This window comes from Vanellus vanellus (genome assembly GCF_965231255.1).
Source record: "Vanellus vanellus genome assembly, chromosome: 5".
NCBI classification, from domain to species: domain Eukaryota; kingdom Metazoa; phylum Chordata; class Aves; order Charadriiformes; family Charadriidae; genus Vanellus; species Vanellus vanellus.
This window is the reverse complement of record NC_138910.1, coordinates 78,370,570-78,392,383: the sequence shown is the minus strand read 5'-3', so window position 1 is coordinate 78,392,383 and position 21,814 is coordinate 78,370,570. Positions and strand designations below refer to the sequence as shown.

At 44.1% G+C, this 21,814-nt stretch overlaps 1 protein-coding gene across 1 annotated transcript in view; it reads left to right on the top strand.

Annotated features, from left to right (window-relative positions):
• LOC309672549 (FRAS1-related extracellular matrix protein 1-like) overlaps positions 1 to 21,814 on the top strand; it is a gene marked incomplete at both ends in the record, with an annotated part of 55,374 nt that overhangs the window by 11,390 nt on the left and 22,170 nt on the right. The window contains 5 exon segments of the mRNA XM_082484078.1: positions 5,910 to 5,984; positions 14,434 to 14,653; positions 15,600 to 15,689; positions 17,800 to 17,944; positions 21,057 to 21,138. Coding sequence (XP_082340204.1) covers positions 5,910 to 5,984; positions 14,434 to 14,653; positions 15,600 to 15,689; positions 17,800 to 17,944; positions 21,057 to 21,138 — 612 coding nt within the window.

The window sequence follows — 21,814 nt, the reverse complement described above, 5'->3', positions numbered from 1 at the left end:
AGGTTTCTCCCTGCTTCTCTTCTCATGAATGCTTGGAGAAATGAAAGAGCGTTAAAAGACAATAGTCTTGTAAAATACATTCATTATACAGGGGAGAAAAAACCTACCAACCTTGTTGGTATTTTGGAAGATGTCTTGTACAGTCATGTTATTATTCAGTTCTCTACCACAGCAACTATTTGATTATAGTACAGGTACAAAATGTATTATCAAACTTACATTACTGTTCAAGCCATTGGCATGGAGAAGAGCTTCAACACGTTAAGCTTTCAAGTTCAAAACCTGCTTCTCTCCTTCTCCACCCACTTTTAGGTTTGGGTTGTTTTTTTTTCCCCACCTGTGAGGGCAGCATCTTCTGAGATAAGAGAGAGCTTTCCTTGCTGCTTTGCTCTTTCTTCCAGCAGTGCAGTTACTCATCCCATACAAAGAATGGACTTTCTAATCACTGCCCATGTTGTACTGCCCATCTGAATACTGCTCCTAGTTGGCACATCTTCTGTAATTAGATGCCTCTTAATTGTTGTTAAATAATATATATCTGCCTTGAGATCAGCTGCATTGACCATTTGTGGAAGTTGGGTCTTTGCCTCTTGGATCCTCTAAAGCATATTCCACGAGATCCCTCCAGTTTTCTTGAACTTTTTTTTTATTATTTTCTTAAAGATGTAGTTGATTTGGGGCATGACAAAAAGTCACTTTGGTACAGCATTGACACCTGCTTAATTTATAAGATTGAATGCTACAGGCAAACATCTTCTCTTACATAACTGATATTTCTTATTTTAATACAGTACATTTTTAAAGCTGAACTTTGAAGCTGATCCCTCTATAATGCTAAACAGAAGCCTTTTATTATTTTTAAAGGATTTGTACCCTGTCAGTTGAACAGATGCTAACATGCACCTGTACTCTATCTCCACTGGGAACCATATTTACCACTACTGTTTAGAACTGTTTGGAAAATTTTTGAACCAACTTCACGATGAAAGAATAGGCTTTTATGTAAAAAAGCTTTAGCAAAAAGCATCTGCTTTGTATGTCTAGGGTTTTGGGTTTTGGGTTGTTTTTTTTTTTTTTTGCTAGAACTAAAAATTGATGTATATCTTTTGACTTGAGAATTTCTGTTCAAAATACCAATTTTCTGTAGAAAAAGGAGATGGAGAAGATTTATCTGAGGACTTGTCAAAATTCTGTCCAGACATGGTGATGACAACTTCTGTGTTTTATCTACTTATCATGTTTTGTTGATGTTTTAGATACTCTTATTTGATATTTGTATTCATGAGGCTGAAGTAAATGGCTTATTTGGGGTTTATTCCTGATTTTGCCATTAACTTTAATTTTCCAGGACATTGGCCAAATTTTTGTGCTTTGTTTTAGGAACTGGTGGATGAGGGTAAAGGGGTAGGATGAGCAAGGCAACTTGGACACCCTTTAGCCTTAACTCTGAGGTGCTTAGTGCTCATATCTCCAGTCCGTCATGAATATCCAGCATGAATTAAATATTAGCTGTTGCAGAGTACTGGGCAGGCATCATCGGGACATGCAAGATCCAGCAAGAGGAAGTCAAACCAAAAACAAGCATAGAGAAAAACTAACGGCATGATCAGAAGAATGGAGGGTCTATCATTAGTGAGGATTAAGAGTTTGGCTTATTGAACTCAGCAAAACAAACCCTGAGAGGGAGATAAACTTACCTCCAAGTATCTTAAGGGAATAAACAGAGGGGGTAAATAAAACCTAAAACATTTTGGCTAATAGGCAATGTTGGCACAAAACCAAGCCGGCGTAAACTGCCATGAGAAAATTCAGGCTAGCAATTAAATGATGGTTTCTGTCCAGTAGAGGAAAAAGATTCTGAGCAGCTTTCAAATGGAGGCAAGAAACTTCAAAACTGGAGCATAGTCTGTCTGTGAAACGGGCTTTATGTCCTGAGTATTGATGACTGGAGGGGACAGAAAGTGACAGTCAGATCTCTGGGTGCTCCCTTCAAAACTTGAGCTGTGATTATCCCTCCCTCCACCAATAAACCCCTCTGCCACCCCACAGGTTTCTAACTCTGTTTCCAGCTCTTGAATTGGTTTGCACATTCCTTCTGAGTGTGATTTCTGGACCGGTTGCTCTCTGCTCCTCCCTAGGGCATCATCCTCCTGCAGACCTCTTCGCTCTGTCTCTGACAGAGGGACAAGTGCAGCGACTGGTTGCTGTTTTGATGAAGCTCTTCATCCACCTCTACCATCTCATGCTGCTCTCCCAGTTTGTAATCTGAATGCTGCATCCCTGCCCATTGATAACCAGTGGGTACCCTGTGCAACATGATTTCACTTTCATATTTAACCTAAATTACCACCCCCCTATATAGATATATATATTTTTTTTTTAAGTCTGTGTTTAAGCCTGCATTGTTTTGGGCCAGACTGCAGTGGCAGGACTTATCCTGGGTGGAATCAAAATCTTGCTGTTTCCCCAGTTGTAAAAGCCATGCAGAGACTGTCGCACTCTCACAAACTGGGTAGCACAGGAGCCAGCAGCAACATTCTGCTCCTCTAGAGATGAGTCATGCTATTTCAAACTATTTGGCTAATCAGTAAACTGAGATCTGCTGCTTCACAGACAATATATAATATTTTCTTTGCCTTTGTGCATTACTTTACATTTTGGATCCTTTGACATTAGGATTTGAAGCGTATAGACTGCATCTAATCCAATTTATACTGTTCATCTTGGCAATGCTTGCAATGCTGACAGCTTAAAGAAAACACTTAATTTGACTAAGTGTTTTCAGTTTACTTCTCAAAATAGTTGAAATCATTAAAGCCAGAGCACCCCTGCACTGCAATACACACAGTTCTGACCTACTTTGGCAAGTTAATTACAATTTGTGTGATCCCGCGGTCTTCGCTTATGCTGCAGGCTGAAGGAGTTTACCTAGTTAAGTCGGGGCTCAGTGTTTGAGAATAATTCTCCTGGTTTGATGCTTTTTAATCTGACTTTTAAAGAAGGTCTTAGAGCGATAATGGGAAATATTGGGGAGCTGGTGTGGTGTGTTGCACTGGGCAGGGCACAAGGGGGGCTGAGTGCTGAGCTCCCCATGCGGATGCTCTACTACTGTGAGGCTGCTCGAGTCCATGTATCCATAGCTATTTGTATTCATTGCTACGTGCCAGAGGTGAGGCACAGCGGAGGGATGTAGAGCAGCCCTGGAAGTGCCCTGATGAGCACAAGTGATTATGCACAGTGGTTCAGTAGCACTGGAGCGTGCCTATGCTGATGGGGTCGTGGGCTGCATCCCCACCCTCCACATAATACGCTCATAGCTGAGGACTTGTCACAAACCCCTCTGTGATGGCATCTCACCCTACCCCTGCTGCAACTCAACAGGAAGAAACGTTATCAACTGTAATTGCCACACACAGATCCCAGACACCGATCAGGATGGAAAAGAAGGGAGAAAGCATAAATGAGAATAGAAATGGACCAATTGGATTTTCCAGTACAAGCAGTAATAGGTTATACCAGTGTGAGGCAAGTGTAGTTGCAAATGCCATGATAGATAACACTGAAGTAGCATAAGCATCAGTACATGCTAATAAGCAGAAAATATATCCTGAGCTCCTCAGTGGTCTTACACCTTGGCTCGCTCATGCCACCGTGTCTCTTCTGCCAGTGCAGTCACAACAGCTCATTTAGCTGCTGTGCCTGAACTTTTGGGAGATGGCAATAATTTCCCAACATTCTGGGTGTCTTACGATCCAGTTTGTCACTTGGATTCATGTTTAATGTAGTTAATGATTCAAAAAATTATGAAATAGTTTTCTAATCCCAATTTCTTACAAAAATTGCATTTAAAAAATCCTGGTATGGATGGCTGATTTTGAACTGCTAGATAGGACCAGGAGATCCAGTGTTGTGGCTCAGTAGCACCAGAGCACCTGTCTGTCATGGTGAGGCAACCTGAAATTGCCAGTCATTGAAGGGCAGGTGATATGATCATGCTACAACAACACAGAGATAGCTTGATTTGGCACATCAGTGTGATATAATTTTCCTCTGTGGTTTTGTGGTTTTTTTTTCCTTTTGAATTATTTGCTTAAGACTTCCCTTTCAGAGATGTGTGCTGGCAAGTTGCAATACCACAGAGAAGGGAAGGTCCGGAGCTGCAGTAGGAGTAAGGAACTTGGAAAATGCAACTGGTGCGGAAGAGCGAACAAGGTCACTGGTGACAAGGCTCTGCTCCATCTGTGCAGGCACGCTCGTGAGCAGAAGCATTCCAGCAACGTGGCATTTTGTCACATTATTCCTTTCCTTTTAAATTTCAATAGCTAGTTATTTGCCTGCCTTTGGTTAGGAGACAAAGCTCCTCTTTGTGCAGCCACACAACGAGGCTATCTCATGTAACGGAGAAACAAAATGCAAATTTCTCTGATAAGGCAGGAATGGTGCTTGTCTGGGGAAGAAGGAAGCATTGTCTGGCCACAGGAGCAGAAGAAGGTGGTGTTGCCCAGTGCCTCCAACTGTCAGTCCCAAAAGGTTGAAGAAACCACAATTTGTGGAGTCTTCTGATAACATTGACATTAAAGCCTCCCATGTCCCCATGTCATCTTTCATAGAATAGGGACAAAAATTAGTCTACTGTTTTGTGCAATTTGGCAAAGCATTTTAACATGCACTTTTTTTTTTAAAGTACACAAGAAGATCCCCAACTCTCTGCACAGAGCAATATACATGCTAAAGCATTTTGTAATATTGGGTGTGAGTAATTTGTAAAGGACCTAGAGAAGTTTAACTGAGGATCATTAAAATTACTTAGTAAAAAACTCTAGCTAAAAAATAGTAAAGTAAAAGCAAACTAATGCTGGAGTAAAGGAAAACCTTTGAGTTATCACTCAGAAATTTGTTCGTTCAGTATCAGAACCCTGATAAGAGCAATACGAATGTGTGTTGCGCATATGAAGAGCTATTCAGAGTTTAAATTGGTGACACTGCCAGGGGACAGTTTAACCTCTGGCATTAGCTAGAACTGGGCAGCGATATGAGCCACTGCAGTAGTGCTAATTAATGCACCCTGAGGGGACGCAATGAGGCATTGGCCCTGTACACCTGAGACATGCTTCTGTTGGAGCCGAGGTACCAATTAGAGCCTTCTCTCGTAAAAATAACCCATGTTAAAAAAAAAAAAAGGCAAAATTCCAAGCAGATAAAACAAGATTTAGACATAAAATTATAAAGTGGACTCAGGAATGCATTTCTCTAGTTCTATAATTCAGGACAGGACGAGCTGTGCTGTAGCTGCTGTTATTGAAATGCAGAAGCTTCGTTCCCAGTGTGGGCAGCAGCATCTTTGCTAACCTCGCTCACCCTGCTTGGGCTGAGAGCTGACAGAACTCACACCCATCATCTCGGGCAGTCTCCAGTGGAGAGCAAGAGTGAACATCTCAGGGCCATCATCTCTGCAGCTGGCATGGGAATACCTGGGAAAAGATCTCTGCCTACACTAATGGTAGACACAAAATAAACCCATTTTGGACTGAACAAGAAACCAGGAAAGGATTTGTTTCCTGTTCTGCTTCTCATTTAATATTAGTAGTGCATTGTCCTTTGTAGCCTTTCAGTCTCGGTGAATTCAGTAATAAAACCTACCAAACACTCAGTGGTCCTCAAGCTGATAACCACTGCATAGGAAATCAAGCTATTCTGGGAGTATGGCATGTTCTTGGCTTCATCAGATGACCTGTTCTTGATAACTGAGGCAAGGAAGCAGTTTGTCCAGACTAACTAGAGTTGTGTTAATCTGGATTTTTCTCAGTACATGTGTTTGGGGTGAATGAGGGATGTTAAGCACGTATCCATTTGAAATATCTCAATGTTTCTGATGAAGAAGACCCTAAGGACCTCAACTTCACGTCAAGACAAACCCTCAGTACGTCTTGCTAGAAAATGTTCTTCCCTCAGCTGGCTATGAGAAGATCAATGCTGAGATTGATGTGAGTATATACTCTACAATATGCTACTATCCCTCTAAAAATTATTTTATCGGAGTTTAATGTGGTAATAGTGCATGGTTGTATGGGGCCCTCCTTTACAACTGCCTGGATGGTAGGAGAGAGGAACCATTTGGCAAATCAGGCAAGACCAAATGGCATTCATTTGGTTAATCACCAGCTATTAAAATAGCATCAAATCATAGCAACCTATTTGTTTATCATTCAGTGCACAATTTTCTGCACAGTATATTCATAACTGCTGTACCCAAGCTAATTTTAAATGAGCCAACAAAGCCATTTTCCAGCACTCTCCTGGGAAATGGATCTGTGGACTGATCAATCTCTGCTTCTGGGGCTAAGCCCACCCCCAAAATCAGAGCTGATGACATTGATGTTTAACTTTGAAATAAGCTCATTTTGGATTTAGACTATTTTTTAAAGCTATGTGTGGTCTTAATTTCTTGCATTACTCCAAAATTCATTTAATTTCCAGGGCCTCCAAGTAGATTATATCCACTATGTTCTCTCCAAGCATGTGAACGTTGAGGCATCATTGCAGATCACTTTGTGATTTCTATTGGAGACAACCTTCACAGAATCACAGAATCACAGAATTATCAGAGTTGGAAGGGACCTCTAGAGATCATCTAGTCCAACTCCCCTGCTAAAGCAGGATTACCTAGAGCACATTACTCAGGACTGCGAGTCAACAGTTCCCTGGTGGTTCCTCTCTTTGTCACCATGAATTCAGCAAATGATGAAACCCCTTTTCTTCAGCTCAGGAATACAAAACTAACTTTGGTCTTTTTCTTCAAAGTGCTGATCTTTTGTTTCTGAGGGCTGATACCTCACTGCTGGAGTAGAAGTTATGGGGAGCAGAAAAGTAGAGCTGTGGTCTGTGCAATGATGAAATTATTTTAGTATCAGGGCAAAGAATGGATGAAGATGTGGTAGTAGCGAGTAGCCAATGAAGTTCTTCTATTGTTTGTATTGCAGAGCTTAGGAGCCTTAGTGGTGAACCTTTGGTCTAAGAATTATGCAAAAATCTGAGGAACGAGTGATACCTGTCCAAAATAGCTTTTTCATTTAAATAAATAAATGGAGAGTTCAGAATTTCTCCTCTGGCACTGTTGGAGTCCTCCTAATCTAGCTTCCTCATCTTTAACACCCCTGCAGAGAAACCAGGACAAATTATGGCTTTGCTGGCAGACCTCGTCTTGCACAGATTCCCACTGTGTCCACACTCTCACGTCACTGAAATAGGTATGTGCATATTTTTAGGGATGTGATGGGATACAATGAAACCTCAGACCCATCTTAAGGCTAGCTGAATCGTTGGCTTGGCATTTCATTCTTCACGTCAGTTGATTGGTCACCAGTTATGAAGTGAAATTAGATAATCTCGATGCCATATGGTATACAGTATTTATAGTTTAGTATGTTTTCCATACATGTGTGCTAAAGCCCGCTTCAGGGATTTGTTACGGTCCTTGTGTTTACAGGATTTGGGTCTTGGGTGAAAGAAGAAATTGACAGTTCCTAATGCTTGATTTAAACTGATATATTTTAGGCCACATGGGTGATCCCTAATTAAAGTCAATTTATACTTCCTGTCCTTCACCAGCGAGGCTGTTGGGGCTCCCCGTGACCAGACCCTGTGTCCACCCAGCTCTCCTACCTCTGGTAAGTGATCAGGAGGGGGTGACCCCAGGGGACAGGGGGAGAAGCCCGTGGGAGGCTAGGAGTGCTTAACCTCCACCCCAGATCCCCTCTCAAATGGCCATGTGCACATGGTGTCTCCTGAAGGTCTCTGACACAGGTAGGCTTAACCCTAAAGCATCCCTCAAAGGATTATTATCAGCATTAGGTTTAACTTCAGATTTCTTGCTTTCCATCAAAATGCTTCATTCCCCTTCAAATCTTGATAAATAAGGAGCTACAGGATTAATTATGTGGGACATTAGTCACTCAATATGTGTCATTATTTTCTCAAAACAAGTCTAAATGAGCACCACAGAAGGGTCTTAGAAATTTGCATTTGGAGCTGACTCAAAAATTGAGCAAGTGCTCAACCCCAAATATTTGTTGCCTGGTACATGTACCTGCGCTGGGGACCTTAGTGAGTCGTACAGTGTGAATACCCTTCATACAATTTCTTGACTGCTTCCCTGTTCCCCAGGGCTCAGTGCAGGGGACTATTCTGTTTAATACCTTTATCAGTGTCCTGGACGAGGGGATCGAGTGCACCGTCAGTAAGTTTTCAGATGACACCAATTTGGGCAGGAGTGTTGATCTGCTGGAGGGTAGGATGGCCCTACAGAGGGATGTGGACAGGCTGGATCGATGGGCTGAGGCCAATGGTGTGAGGTTCAACAAGGCCAAGTGCCAGGTCCTGCACTTGGGTCACACCAACCCCATGCAGTGCTACAGGCTTGGGGAAGAGTGGCTGGAAAGCTGCCCAGCAGAAAAGGACCTGGGGGTGTTGGTGGAGAGCTGGCTGAGTATGAGCCAGCAGTGTGTCCAGGTGGCCAAGAAGGCCAATAGCATCCTGGCTTGTATTGGAAATAGTGTGGCCAGCAGGACTGGGGCAGTGATTGTCCCCCTGTACTCAGTGCTGGTGAGGCCCCACCTCAAATACTGTGTTCAGTCTTGGGCCCCTCGCTACGAGAAAGACGTTGAGGTGCTGGAGCGAGTCCAGAGAAGGGCAACAAAGCTGGTGAGGGGTCTGGAGCACAAGTCTTACAAGGAGAGGCTGAGGGAACTGGGGTTGTTTAGCCTGGAGAAAAGGAGGCTGAGGGGAGACCTTATTGCTCTCTATGATTACCTGAAAGGAGGGTGTAGCAAGGTGGGGGTCAGTCTCTTCTCCCAAGTTACAAGTGATAGGATAAGAGGAAACAGCTTTAAGTTCTGCCGGGAGAAGTTTAGGATGGATGTTCCAAAAAATTTCTTCACTGAAAGGGTTATCAAACATTGGAACAGGCTGCCCAGGGAAGTGGTTGAGTCACCTTCCTGGAGGTATTTAAAAGACGGGTAGATGTGGTGCTGAGGGACATGGTTTAGTGGTGGTTTTGGCAGTGTTAGGTTGATGGCTGGACTCAATGGAATGTCCCTTCCAACCTAGATGATTCTATGATTCTCATCAAAAAAGATCCCTATGCATATATTCAGCTCCAGAAAAAGTAATAGCAGAGCTGTGCTAAGCTTTAGAGCTCAAGCAGAGCTTGGTCTGCTTGGGACTCACATCCCACGTCCCACTCCTCATCTATGTCTCTGCTGCCGTGCCTTGGTCACTCAAAGTTGTGGTAATGGCAGACACAAGAGAAACTGGCTGAAGCCATTTTTAAAAAGCAGTAAATGAAAATAATGAACAACAAACCCTGAGAGAGGAGAAGAAATGTTCAACTGCCGTGTAAGAACCCAGCGAGCACTTGAACAAAGAGGAGTTAATAAATGTTACAGTCAGGTTTTTTTGGATAGGATTCTTGCAGAATATGATTTCATAATCCGCTGTCTCTAGTGAACAACAAGACCTCTGTAAACACTCAATATTCAAATAGGAAATTGTTTCTTGTAGGCTTCCATGGCACAAAATAAAAGCTCTGTAAATCTGGGCCTCCATATGTGGTTCTCAGCTGGTGTAAGTCCCTGAATGAATTACATGTGAACAGAGAAATTAATGCTACACACATGGTGGCCAAACTTGAAAGCAAAAATTGCAACTGAGAATATACTGCAGTGGATTGTGAAGTATTTGAAGATAAATGGAAGCTCGAGTCCTTGTTGATATAATGCATCATTGATGCTTTTCAAGGGATACACAACTATCACAGCGAGATAGTATAATACTGAGATCACATTTGGGAGAGTGTGAGGACTCACTCTTTAAAATCAAAGACTGAATTTAAGCAGAATGTAAGCTAAAAAGGCAAATAGGCAATATTGACTCTCTAACATAATTTTTGAACAAAAATTGGGTAAAATACTTCCCCCTTTTTTAAAATCTGTCAACTTACTGTTGCAGTAAACATATATCCTATACAGGTTTTGAAATGATTGTGCTCTAAAGCCGCTTTTGTTAATCAGTCAACGTTAATCATGAATTACCCAAGAGTTTTGGTACTTTTGAAACAGTTGTGATCTTTTTGTTGTTGTTTTTTTCCCCCTCCTCCTCTCAGCAGAGGAGGAGGGAAGAATGTGCATGTTACAGTGAATTCTAAATGAGGGCTGTGCCTCCCCTGTTTGCAAAAAGCCAAGCAAAGCAGTAAAAATAATAAATAAAACAAATGAAACCCTCTTTAATCCATTCATGAGCTCGAGTGTTTCAAGTAGGCCATAATATTAAGACAAAGAGTTCTGAAAGAGATGGATCAGAGGAACAGGCTATTGCTTCAACAATGTCAGCCTATTTAATTGAATTACGTATTTGTCAGCTCTGTATTTTCCCATGTCCAGGATTCTTACTGTTGATTCAAGGCTTAAGGGCTAAACAGAAAGGGCAACAACTGCAGTATATTTTGATCCTGAACAAGCCACGTCCTTTAAAACGCCAGCACTCGGCATTGGGAAGAATGCTGGAGTGCTTTGTCGCAACAGAGGGCACCAGCAAAAAAGGTAGTGAAAATATGTTACCCCCATGGATTTGGCCTTGCCACAGCATACTGAGGAAACTTGACTGAGCATTTTTAAGCCCGATGTTATTCCTGTAGTGGTTTACTTGTATGTATCACAGGGACAACTGGGACTGGGGTAGTGGACCAAGAACAGGGCCAGGAGCCAGGAACTCTCAACTCACTCTTTGAATTGACTTGGCAGGGGTTCTTTTTTTAATATATAAAATCTATAGTTTAGTCATGGGCAATTCCAAGTGTTCATGGCCTTACGATAAAAATTTAAATTGTTTTCCATGCTGATTTGTTGCACAAAATAAGCTCTTGTGTTTCCTTTCTCTCAATGGATATCTTATGCCTCATATCCACAACAAAGCTGGAAGGAGCCACTGGGACTTGGACAACAGCAGCTCAGGCTGGAGCAGGAGATAAGTAAAACTTGCAAGCTTCAGTCTGGAGTATCTGCTCTGTTTATATAGAGACAGCTTCCCAGTCTGGCACTCCCCTCTGTCCCAGCCACCTATCTACCACTGCCATATATGTTGGAACAAATAGAAATTTGGCTGTTTTTTCTCTTCTTTACCCATACCAGTTTTGTTTATAGGATGATTTTGAGGACAAATGGTCCGTGATTACGACGAGCGTGGTCCGTCCATTGTCCAATTCTTTGAGTCATCTCTGGCAAAACTTTGGTAGCAGGTTTCCACTGGCATGTCAAACAGGAACCATAACATAACTGGAGTAAATATGTTGGCATGGCATCCTAACTTTGATAGGGATGACACTAGAAAAGAGATGCTTGAAATTGGTCCCTCCATGCAACTGTCCATATAACAAAACTCTGCTGAGTCACTTTTAAAAAATCAACCAAATATTCTGTGAATCTTCCTGAGTGATATTTGTGAGTGTCCAGAGCCTCAATCACCTTTCATTTACAGCCCGTATACAGGGCCTAGGTACCTCTTTTTCCATTGCATTGTACTCCAAATGCCCATGAAATTCCATTTTTTTTTTAGAGGCTGGAACAGCTCTTCCCTGACTGGTACCTGAGTGACACAGATTAATGCCTCTTCTGCTTACACTGATGCCAGTGCCATAAAATAAGTTGACTTTGTGCTGTGGGATCATGTTCTCAATATCCTGAATGCTGAGTGCAGAATCTGGCTATTTTGGACTAAATTGCACTTCAATTGTGCTTGAAGGATCATGAAAAATGTGATCAGGGGCATCATGTTCCTTGAAACACATCATACATGAATTGGGCCAAATAAAGCACATTTTTTTTTCTGCCAAAATTGCTAAGTATGGGATGCAATAGAAGCAGTGTGTGTTGAGTTTTATTTTTCTTTAAGATTTCATTTCAGGATTGGGTGTTTTCCTTGAAGAAATGCCTGAGTGAAATACAGGTTAACAGGCTCAACAGAGCAACGTTGGGGAGAAATTCTGTACTTCATGTCCAGGCAGGGATCTGACTATCTTAGCTTGACAGATCTGAAAAATTGTCAGTGCTTCAAAGTACACTTGTCCCTGCTAACAAGCCCACCCAACTCTCTGCCACTCGTATCAGCTTTTTCCAATGAATTTTTCTGTCAGTGGAAGAAATGTCTTCGTTTTGCCTAAAGTTCAAGGTAAGATGATATTTCTTTCAGCTGGCTCTAGTTGTCCCAAGCTGTGTTGAGGCACGGCTTTCCCTCCTGCTGAACATGCAATTTTAGCAGCATTAATTGTAGGCAATTTTTTAAGAAGAAGTACTAAAATGGGTTCCATAAATAGGAATGTTATGACCCAAGGAAATGACTTACCCAGGTTGAAGGGTCTGCCACTAGTGCATCTATCAACCCAGCTCCACAAAAACCGTGCAGCAAAACTCCTCTGGAATTTTAACCTGCCCATGTACAGAGTGGTTTAATTTTGTAACTCCAGTTCCACAGAGAGCGAGACCACAAAACCATCTCACGGGGCTGCTTCAGTCTATCTAAAACGCCTGTGTGGTCCTGTAACCTCCACACTAGAGTCTTAATTTGTCCTCCCAACAGGTTGTAGGGAGAGAAGTGCCACCACCTCCATTTACAGAGAACAAAGTGGGATGCAAAGAGGTTAAAGACTTGTGTGAGCTGGCTCAGGGTCGGTACATTGAAATTTCAAAGCACCGGGCTCATCACTAGCTTATCCTTCTGCAGTAGAGCAAACGGGCTGCACGGTGACAGTGGAAAGTTTGGAGGAGTGTTTGTAAAGTCAGACTGAAAATCTTTTGCCACTCTCTGGTGAGCTGAATTCCAAGGCAAAAATGTTTCTGTGGAATCTAAAGATTTCAGTTGCCATCTTGCCTAATTATTTTATGAAGCATTTAGTTGAAATATGATTTCAAGTAACACCTCAAATACTTTATTTTAAACACTTTTTTTTTTTTTATAAATACTACTATTTCACACTACTTTTTTCAAGTTTTGGGGGATTTGTACTTATTTTGATTGAAGCACTTTTTTTTTTTTCTTTTTCTTTTTTTTTGCATATCATGCAGTTCAGATGCATTTTAAACAATTTCTACTCGTGTCCAAGCTCTGGTTCTGATGTGTGCAAAGAGCATAGCTGCTCTGAACCCACCACATGTTAAAAGGATGAATATTAACTTTTGTTTTTTCACAGTGACTCTTTAATTGAAAAATTAAATATTTAATGAGCTATTTCTATCCAGAAAGGGGAGGGGGGGAATCCTAAGTTCCTCCTTCCCAGGCAAAACTCATGCCGGAATCTGGTACACTGTCAGTGGTGAGCTGGCAGCCGTAAGGTAACAGTAATTAGTGCTAACACAGCCTGCACCCGGGACATCCTTGGGGGTGCTGGTCTGGACCCTCAGCTCTGCTCCCAGCCCTCAGTACCTTACCTACACCCCTTAACATATAGCCTGTGTCCAGTATTTCAATTGGAAAACATCTCTGGCTGTGGTTCCTTATACGAGTCTTTACTCCGTCAACGTATTTGGGTAAAATTTGGTTCGACTCACATGAAACCTTGTAATCAAAACAAATGGCATTTCTAATTGAGCAAGGCCCTCCCAGTAATGAAGGGCAGCAGTGCTGTTGAGATCACCAGTTCGTGTTTCTCTCCCTGTTCAGGAGACTAAACTAATTTATTTATGAAATCAAAGCAACCCACCAGATTAGCCATATAACTAGCTAGCTGCGTTGTTTAGATTCACTTGTTTGCTATCTCATGACATCCAAGTGAACAAGCTATATGTCAATGAAAGCGTTGGCGCTCTATCGTATATAATAGACTAGTTTGAAGTGCAAAAAAAAGATCCTGCAATGGGGCTGCAAGCAGTAATTTTTTTTTTCCAGTGAGCATATGCTGCGAGTGGAAAGGACCGTATAATGTAAACGGAGGTTTCATTAGCGATGATATGTGGCAGTCCCCGGGTAAGGGAAGAGAAAGCAAATCTGGGAGCACCTGTAGAGTTTGCAGGCTTGTACCCACGCAGAAAAGGCACAGGCAGGGATGTACTGAGGGCAACGATGGGATCCACTCTTCCCTCTTACCCTCCCCTTGGGCCTCCCGGTAAATGCATGTTTGCTAGGCTCAGCCAGTTTGGATGCAGAATGAGTCCCTCTCTGCGCATCTGGCCTCCAGAAACCAGTTTTCGCAAACAATAGGCAAGTGCGCACTTCCACCGGAGGTTTTCATATTTCTATCAGAAAGGCAGAAGCTCTGCTGGGAAATATTTTTGGCCAAATGTCTCCCTTGTTCCATCATTCCGCTTTCAAAAGTTCTTGCTTAACTTTTACAGAAATCTTGACGCCTGGCCTGGCTGTGTTTCCTCTCCCTTGTCTTTTTCCTTGCAGCAGGTTGGGGAAGGTGGCCCGCATGTTACGGGACTGACCATGCTGAATGCTGAAGACCTTGCCACCCCTGCGGGCGTGCTGAGCATCTCCATCATTACCCTCCCGCCAGCTCCTGGGCTGATATTAAATGGACTCTTGTGGCGGAGATGCTGGTGGCATGAGCTGCTGAGCTCAGCAATGCTTCATCAGGATTCACAGCTTTTTCCTCGGCTGAACTCAAGTGAGCTCTGAGTAATGGCACTTTGGCTTTCCTCCGCTGCTTTTTATTGTTTAGCTGCTTTTCGCCGCATCAGGGCTCTGGGCATGATAGACGGCGGCGCAGGAGAGAAGCGGGCCGGCCGGGGCGGGGGGGCTAGCACCCGGTAAAACGAGGTTTGGGCTCCTGACAGCCCGGCTCGGCTCTGCACGGGGGGTTTAGTCCGTGCCGAGGGGAGCTGGAAGGCGGGGGCTGGCGGCGGGATGCGCGGGATGCGGATGGCCTCTGCTGGGAGCCGCCGCTCACTGCAGCCGCCCGGGGCCGGCTCTGCCAAACCGGCCGGGATTTACCTCCAGGAGGAGGGAGAGGCGAGGCCAGGGCAGGGCTTTGAACGGTGGCTTGTGCACAAACCTCTGTGCAAAACCCTCCCTTTCCCTTTGGTTTTGCTTTGTTTCCAGCCCTCACCTCTCCCCGCGGGAGCTGCTGGTCCAGGGAGCCACAGGCTGTGGCTGCCCTCGCATCCCAGCCCAGCCGGGGGACAGCAGGCAGCCACCCAAAGGCATCTGCCAGCACAACTGCCCGCAGACTCCGCTGAGGAACCAGATGCAGCAGGGGAGGGGGAAAGAAAAAAAAAAAAAAAACAACCACAAACCAACAACCACCAAAAAAAAAACCCCAACCCCCAAAAAGAAAAAAAATCCCTTTCGTGGCTTGGCATCTGTGCGGCACGTGTGCCAAGCGGTGTGGGAGCAGGGGGAGAGGAAGCAGCGGCAGGCTTGGGGGCTATTTGGCACCCCCACAGCCCACAAACGGTTTGGGTTTTGAGCTGAGAAGCAAGCGATGTGCGCTAATGTAAAGGGTGTGTTTTTCTGAAATTTGAAAAGCCCGTGTTGAAGTTAAAAAAAATGCCAACCGGGCGATTCAGCAGAGTTGAAATCCTTCTAATAAAGGGGGGCTTTTCTGCACACAGGCTACAGGGGTGTGGTTGCGAGGAGGAGCCCCGACCCCTTACCTATTTCAGGAGACTTTGAAGGTGTCCTGGGACCGCTCAGCACCGACGGTCAGCTCTAAAGCTAACAGCCTGCTTGATTGTTTAATGGTCAAGCCTGTACAAGCTGCTTGAAGCAAGATATAAAGCAGGTGTTAGAAGCCTCTGGAAAGTTTGCTGTCAATTACTGTGATTTCCTCTTCCCAACAAAGACTTAAAAGTGGAGTGGATCTTTTTGGTTACATAAATGCACTTTCCCATAAATACTTATTTTGCCCCCTCCTCCCCCCCAAAGAAATGCCTGTGGGGGCTGCTGTGTCTAGTTAGGGACTGATCTAAACCTGCGCACGTCAGTGAGGTCGCAGGGGTATTCAGGCTGGCGGCAGCCTGGGTCAGCTCTGAGCATGGGGGTCTGAGGCTGCCATCCTGCCATGGGTATAGATGCTCCCGGGGGGGTTGGGGGGTGGAGGGGGGTGGTTGCAGGCATTTTTGCATGCCCTGTGCATGCTCTGCTCTCCAGTGGGCAGCAGAACTGGGACAGGGTGTGTTTTTCAATTTTGGAAAATCTTAATTGAATAGAAATTGTCTCTCTGCTACTGATTTATTAGGAGAAAAAAACTTCCTTTGAGAGGAATTTATTTGCACCAAGGCCATGAAGACTAATCCATCGCTCCTTGTTTCTAAAGACCCAGAGGTTTATTCAGCTTCTGGACTGTGAGCTAAAACTCTTTTGTAGGCATGGCTGGCTGTGATTTTTTCTCTCTTCACTGTGAAGGCTGTGTGCTGGGGAATAGCAATGCAGTGGGTGAGACTGGGAAGACTGGGCTTAAGCTTCACTCTCAAACTGGTGGATGTCTGGTGGCTTCAGTAGATGACGAAGCCGACCACTGGCAATGTGCTTTAAGGGAGGGAAATCTAAGGGAAACTGTGGGGCATGCTGCTTTTACATGGCATCTTAAAAATATTTGGAGAACAAGGAAGTGGTAAAGTTTTTGTTTCTGTGTCACATTAGTCGCCCAGGGTGACTTTTAGTGGATTAAGCTAATTATTTTGAGGAATTTTTTTTCTTTAATGCAGTCTTTGCAATTCAAAACCTTTTCAAATATCCTTTTTTTTTTTTTCTCCCTGTGCATTCAAATACCTAAAGTTTAGCAAATTCTGGATGTATTTACCTGCATGCACTGAAGCTGATGACTACCCCAGTCCCAGTTAAGCCCTTTCACGGACAGCTTGATCCCATGTTTCCCCATTACCTTGCCCCAAAAAGGATTGAAGAGCTGCATATGGATAGGAAGCTACACCAGGTCTCCAGGAGCATTGTTTCAAATCTTCCTGCAGTCACTGACTTTCTAGGTTACTTGTTAAATTTGGCTTGTGCCCACCTGTGTTTTCCTACCGCATTGAGGGTTTGGCAAGCCGGGGCCACTGACCAAGTGTCAGGCGCTTGGATGCCATGGTGACAAGGACCACGTTTGTGCCCAGGGAGCACGACATTTAGGGAGGGCTCTAGCCCTGCGAAACAGACATGTTGAAGAACACATCGTGTACGAGTCTCTTTTAAGTGCCCCCAAAATTTACTGAAGAAATTGCCAGCATCTCTCTAGCGATCAAGCTCCAAAACATGCCGAGCTTGGCTCGCTCTCTGCTCCGTAAGTTAGCCAAGGAATGACTTCCAGAGCCACGCTGTGCTGCTTCTGCTCTTGCATTTGCAGGAATCGCAGCGAGAATAAAGGATCCGCCGAGGGCTGCTAAACATGGACTTAACCCCTTGGGAGGGGTCTGAGCTACAAGTCACTGCAAGGTGGGAGACCACAGATGAGAACTATCAAAGCCCTCTCCCTAGGAAAGCACGGCTGTGGGAGGGAGCAGCAGTGGGGGGACACCATCAGAGGGGCAGCACCCAGTTTGGGTGCTGGCGTTGGGCTGTGAGTTGTGTGGGTTTGCGTGTGTCCTCGCCGGGCAGGTGACACTGCAGGGCTGGGCATTGGCATCGCAGCAGCTACAAGAATTTCTTTCAGTGGAAGCAGGATGGACTTTCTGGGACACCGATTCTGTAGTATTTGAATATCACAAGTGATTTCTTAAATTCCAGGTAGCTGGGGTGAATTTTTTTTAAATAATGTGATTACTACGTTCTAAGTTTTTAGAGATTTTCATTTTAATTTCCCCCTCTTTCCTGTAGGACTGATGCTGCTGTACACGCATGATGACACAGAAAGCCTAGAGGATAGTTTTACCGTGCAGCTGACAGATGGCAAGCGCACAGTCCAAGGGACACTTTACATCTACATCATGCCAGTCAACGATGAAATCCCTCATCTTTCCAGGTTAGCTATCTAAGTGACATTCAGTGCATAAAGACTTACAAAGTAATAAAAAAAAAAAAGAAAAAGAGAAAGAAATGGAAGCAACCTGTCTCCCCACCAGCATCTCCAAGCCCACCCACAGTACAGAGGAGATCTTGCTTTCATTGCATGTGTTGTCCCTAAAAGCTGGTTCGTAGCAAGGCTGTGCTTGCTGCCGCCTGGTGCAGGACCATGACAAGCCTCACAATACCATCCAGCAAAAACCATTCATGCAGAAACAGCTGGTTTATGGTCTCTGGGCGGAGGCTTGTTTGTATTTAAGCTAGTGGCAAAATTCTGGTTGTCTTCAATTAGGCCAGAGTTGATCCTTTTTCACACTCTATGACTCTCTCCTGCTTCCTATATTTCTTTCTGCATGTTTTCTCTATTCCCTTTAATCTATTTTTAACGGTGAATCTTGTTGGGAAGAACATGGTGTGGGTTTTTTTTTTAATATTTAAGGTCCAAAACTAGTTGAAGGCGGGAAGCTCACATTCCTTTCAAGAAAGCCAGAATGTCACCTCTGGGAATAAGGGTTCAAACAAAGAGAGGGGAGCTACATGGAGAGTAACATTAATTAATTGTCTCTGTTCATGAGTGGTAAAGTCCTTCTGACATCCTTTCACCATAAAATAATCTGTCTTGAGGTTTTTGAATAGCATGGCAAGTCTAAACCCTGTTAATGAGCATGCAGGTATGAGCTTTGGTTTATTGGTTTGAGAAACACAGGAAGAAACCTGGCCTGGTGGCATGTTGTGAGACTGGGATGTGGGAGATGCGGTTTCACTCACTTCATGACCATAACACGTGTTTTGGCCTAATTAGGGTTTCTATTAAGAATTCACAAGTTGGAAAAAAAAAATATAATCCTGTGGAGCTGCTGAATCCCTCCAGAAATGCCAGATCCAGTCTAAAAAAAAAAAAAAAAAGAAGATTAAAATATTAATTTTGTTTCTTGCCTTATGTAGACCCTTTAAAAGATTTCCATGGGCCACAGGGAAAAAAGCATCAGTAAGGCTAATACTTCAGTACCCCTCTGCATGGTGATGGTAACAACGTTTTCTTGACTTACAAAACTAGTTGTAGAGCTAAAAATGATTTCTATTTTCATCCCACAAGAACTTTTGGCATTTGAAAAATAAAACTTTTGTCTCAAAGAGAGAAGAAAATCAGGCACAAACTTGTATCCAGGTCCTTTTCTTCCCACTAGCAGGGTTTGAATCCCTATTTTCAGTGCACAAGAAACCTGTTTGATCACAAAATACCTGGTGAACTTTTAGTTCTGCAGATAAGTACAAGCTTTCCTCTTGAGGCATAAATCAGTGCACATGCGAAATCCCATCTTGTTCTGCCTGGGTGCCTGGGGCCCCTTTGCTGGGGTCCTTTTTGCAGAGGAGAGGAGAAAAATCCCGTGCAGTTGCCCCTCTCTGGAGCGGAGCGGCAGCCCGTGGTGTGCGCAGGGGGGCATCGGCGCTCGAAACAGCTTTGGATCCTTTCCCAGAGCGTCACGTGTGTATTTTGAAAAATTTCATAGAAGTAATAAACAACAAGAAGTTATAAAATGGATGTGTCCCTGCTTCCTACCAGCATTTCCTTAGGACCTCATGGGTGCGGAGTCATTGAGCCCCTTTGCTCAGGGGGCAATGCTGCCAGCCTCCCCCCTCCTTCTCCAGCCAGGTCCTCTCCTTGCAAGTCTCAGGTCTCCTACCGTGTCTTCTTCATCCTACTCTTCTCTGCCTGTTCCCTTGGTCTGGTTTTCTTAAGCTTCATGTCTTTCCTCAGTTTGCTCCATTTCTTGCAATTTCCCTCTTGTTGTCTATCTATCCTTGCTGCTATTTCTGTTTTCATGCATGTGAAATGGCTTTGCTGGATCCGTATGTTCCCTCCTTCCTAGCGTGAGCAACCCCATGGAGACGCCCCTTATTTAATCTTTTTATTTCCATGTTATTTTCTAGTCCGTCGGAGGCGAGCTTCACATCTCAAATCTCATTTATGCATTCCCAGCCCATGGAGCAAATTGAGCACTTTTGTAAGGGAAGGAAATGTGCCAGTATTGCCATTTTCCACCAAGCCAGGGAGCTGGGAGCGTGCTCTTCTTCTGCACAGAGGCGAGAATCTGACGTGTAGTTTCATCCAAACCCATGAGGCTGAAGGACAATGTAAGAAAGAATCACATGTGAAGACGTGGCAAAGCTTTCTGTCCCAGTCCTGCGGGAGCAGATTTGTTGAAATGTTTTTAAAAAATTCTATCTGCTCGATGCTAAGAGGAGCCTGTTGATGCTTAATAAATTGGAGAAATTGCTCAAAAATACTTCATCCATATGAAAGCGTGAGCCCTGTACCGCTGCCAAGAGAAGTGAGACCTGTGGTGTCATGCCGAGTAAGTGATGGTCACATGAATTAGAAAAGCTTAGGTACAGATCCCTCGCTACCACAGTTTTCCCTGTGATGTGAAAATATAACAGGGAAAATACTAAGCAGTATGCCGTCTTTCCAGCCAGATCTGCCTCTTTTGGACACGATCACGGGCCACGTACTAAGCAGTGTAAGAGAGACCAAAATAACATCTTTAAACAATCTGAGCTCCCTCTTCCGCTACTTTGAAATTAGAAGTAACTAAGAAGTAAGGAGCCTCAGGAGGAGCTGCTGCCCATCGCCCTTCGCTGGGTGCTCTACCACCACATCAGTGGCATTCCTGCTGCAGGTCACGCAGAAAAGCCAATAGCCTTTGTTGCAGCACATGCATGTATTTGAATTATGCTTACCCAGCTTCGTTATCTTAGCTAATTTTTGCCCAGCCTCTCTCCTTTGCTGCTTTTCCAACACCAACCTGGAGAAGTCCCTTGGTTCCCAGGCACTTCAACGGCCAGCCTGAGGAGCAAGGGTGATGTTGGAGGCATTGGGACATAAACTGTGCTTTAAGTTTGGACAAGAGAGTGTGAGTAACTTCTGTGCAACATGGAGATACGCTGAGCTCAATGAAGTCTGTCTCAAATTGTTAACGCCCCTCGCTAAAAGGGAAGCAAATGCTGATGGTTTGTTTTTTCACCAGGGTTTCCCTTCCTGTTTAATTTTTAAATTTTTTTCTCCCCAGAAGTATGGGTTTGGAAGTTGAAGCAACTGAGAAAAGCCATTTCAAGTGCCGCGTCGAAAGCAGTCACCAAGAATGCTCCGAGGTATGAGCTCAACCAAACTGTCCCCGTGTGCCCAGGTCTGCAGCTGAAGGTGGTGGTGGCTTTAGGGCTTTTATTTCTCCCTTTTCCTGGGGACAAGTGAAATCCCCAGCCAGCCCCTGCAGCAGCAGATTTGTTCTGGAAATGGTTTAGTTCGTGACTTGACTCAGTTGATACGCTAAGCAGCAAGACCAAACATTGGGTTTTATTTGAAACATTCTCCTGTGTTTAGGTGGATCTGGTAGGTCCTTTACAGGATTTCTTTCTCAGTTCCTCCTTTTCTGTGCTTCAGAGCTAGCCATAGCCTCCACCCTGATCCCACCTGGAGCTAACACAGCACACTGTTGTAACACACCAGGGCAAGCTAGAACCCATCCTCTGGCATTGCCGTGCAGCATCCTGGCCCGGCCGGGGAATAACTCAGAGGGAAAACTTTGCCTCTTGAGCTCAGACTCTAGAAACTACTTCTTGCTACGTGTCTCCCTCCACCATCCCTCTCCATAATGACACATTTTAGATGACTTTTATATTGGTTCCCTAAGCCACGGTGCTGTCTTCTTCCTTTTATAATTAAGCAACTCAAGAAATCCTTTGAGGTCAATAAATTCTGAGGCTTACATAAAACAGAATATAAAGTGGAGAGCCTTGCCATCAGAAGCCAGTAAAAGTCAGCCTCTTT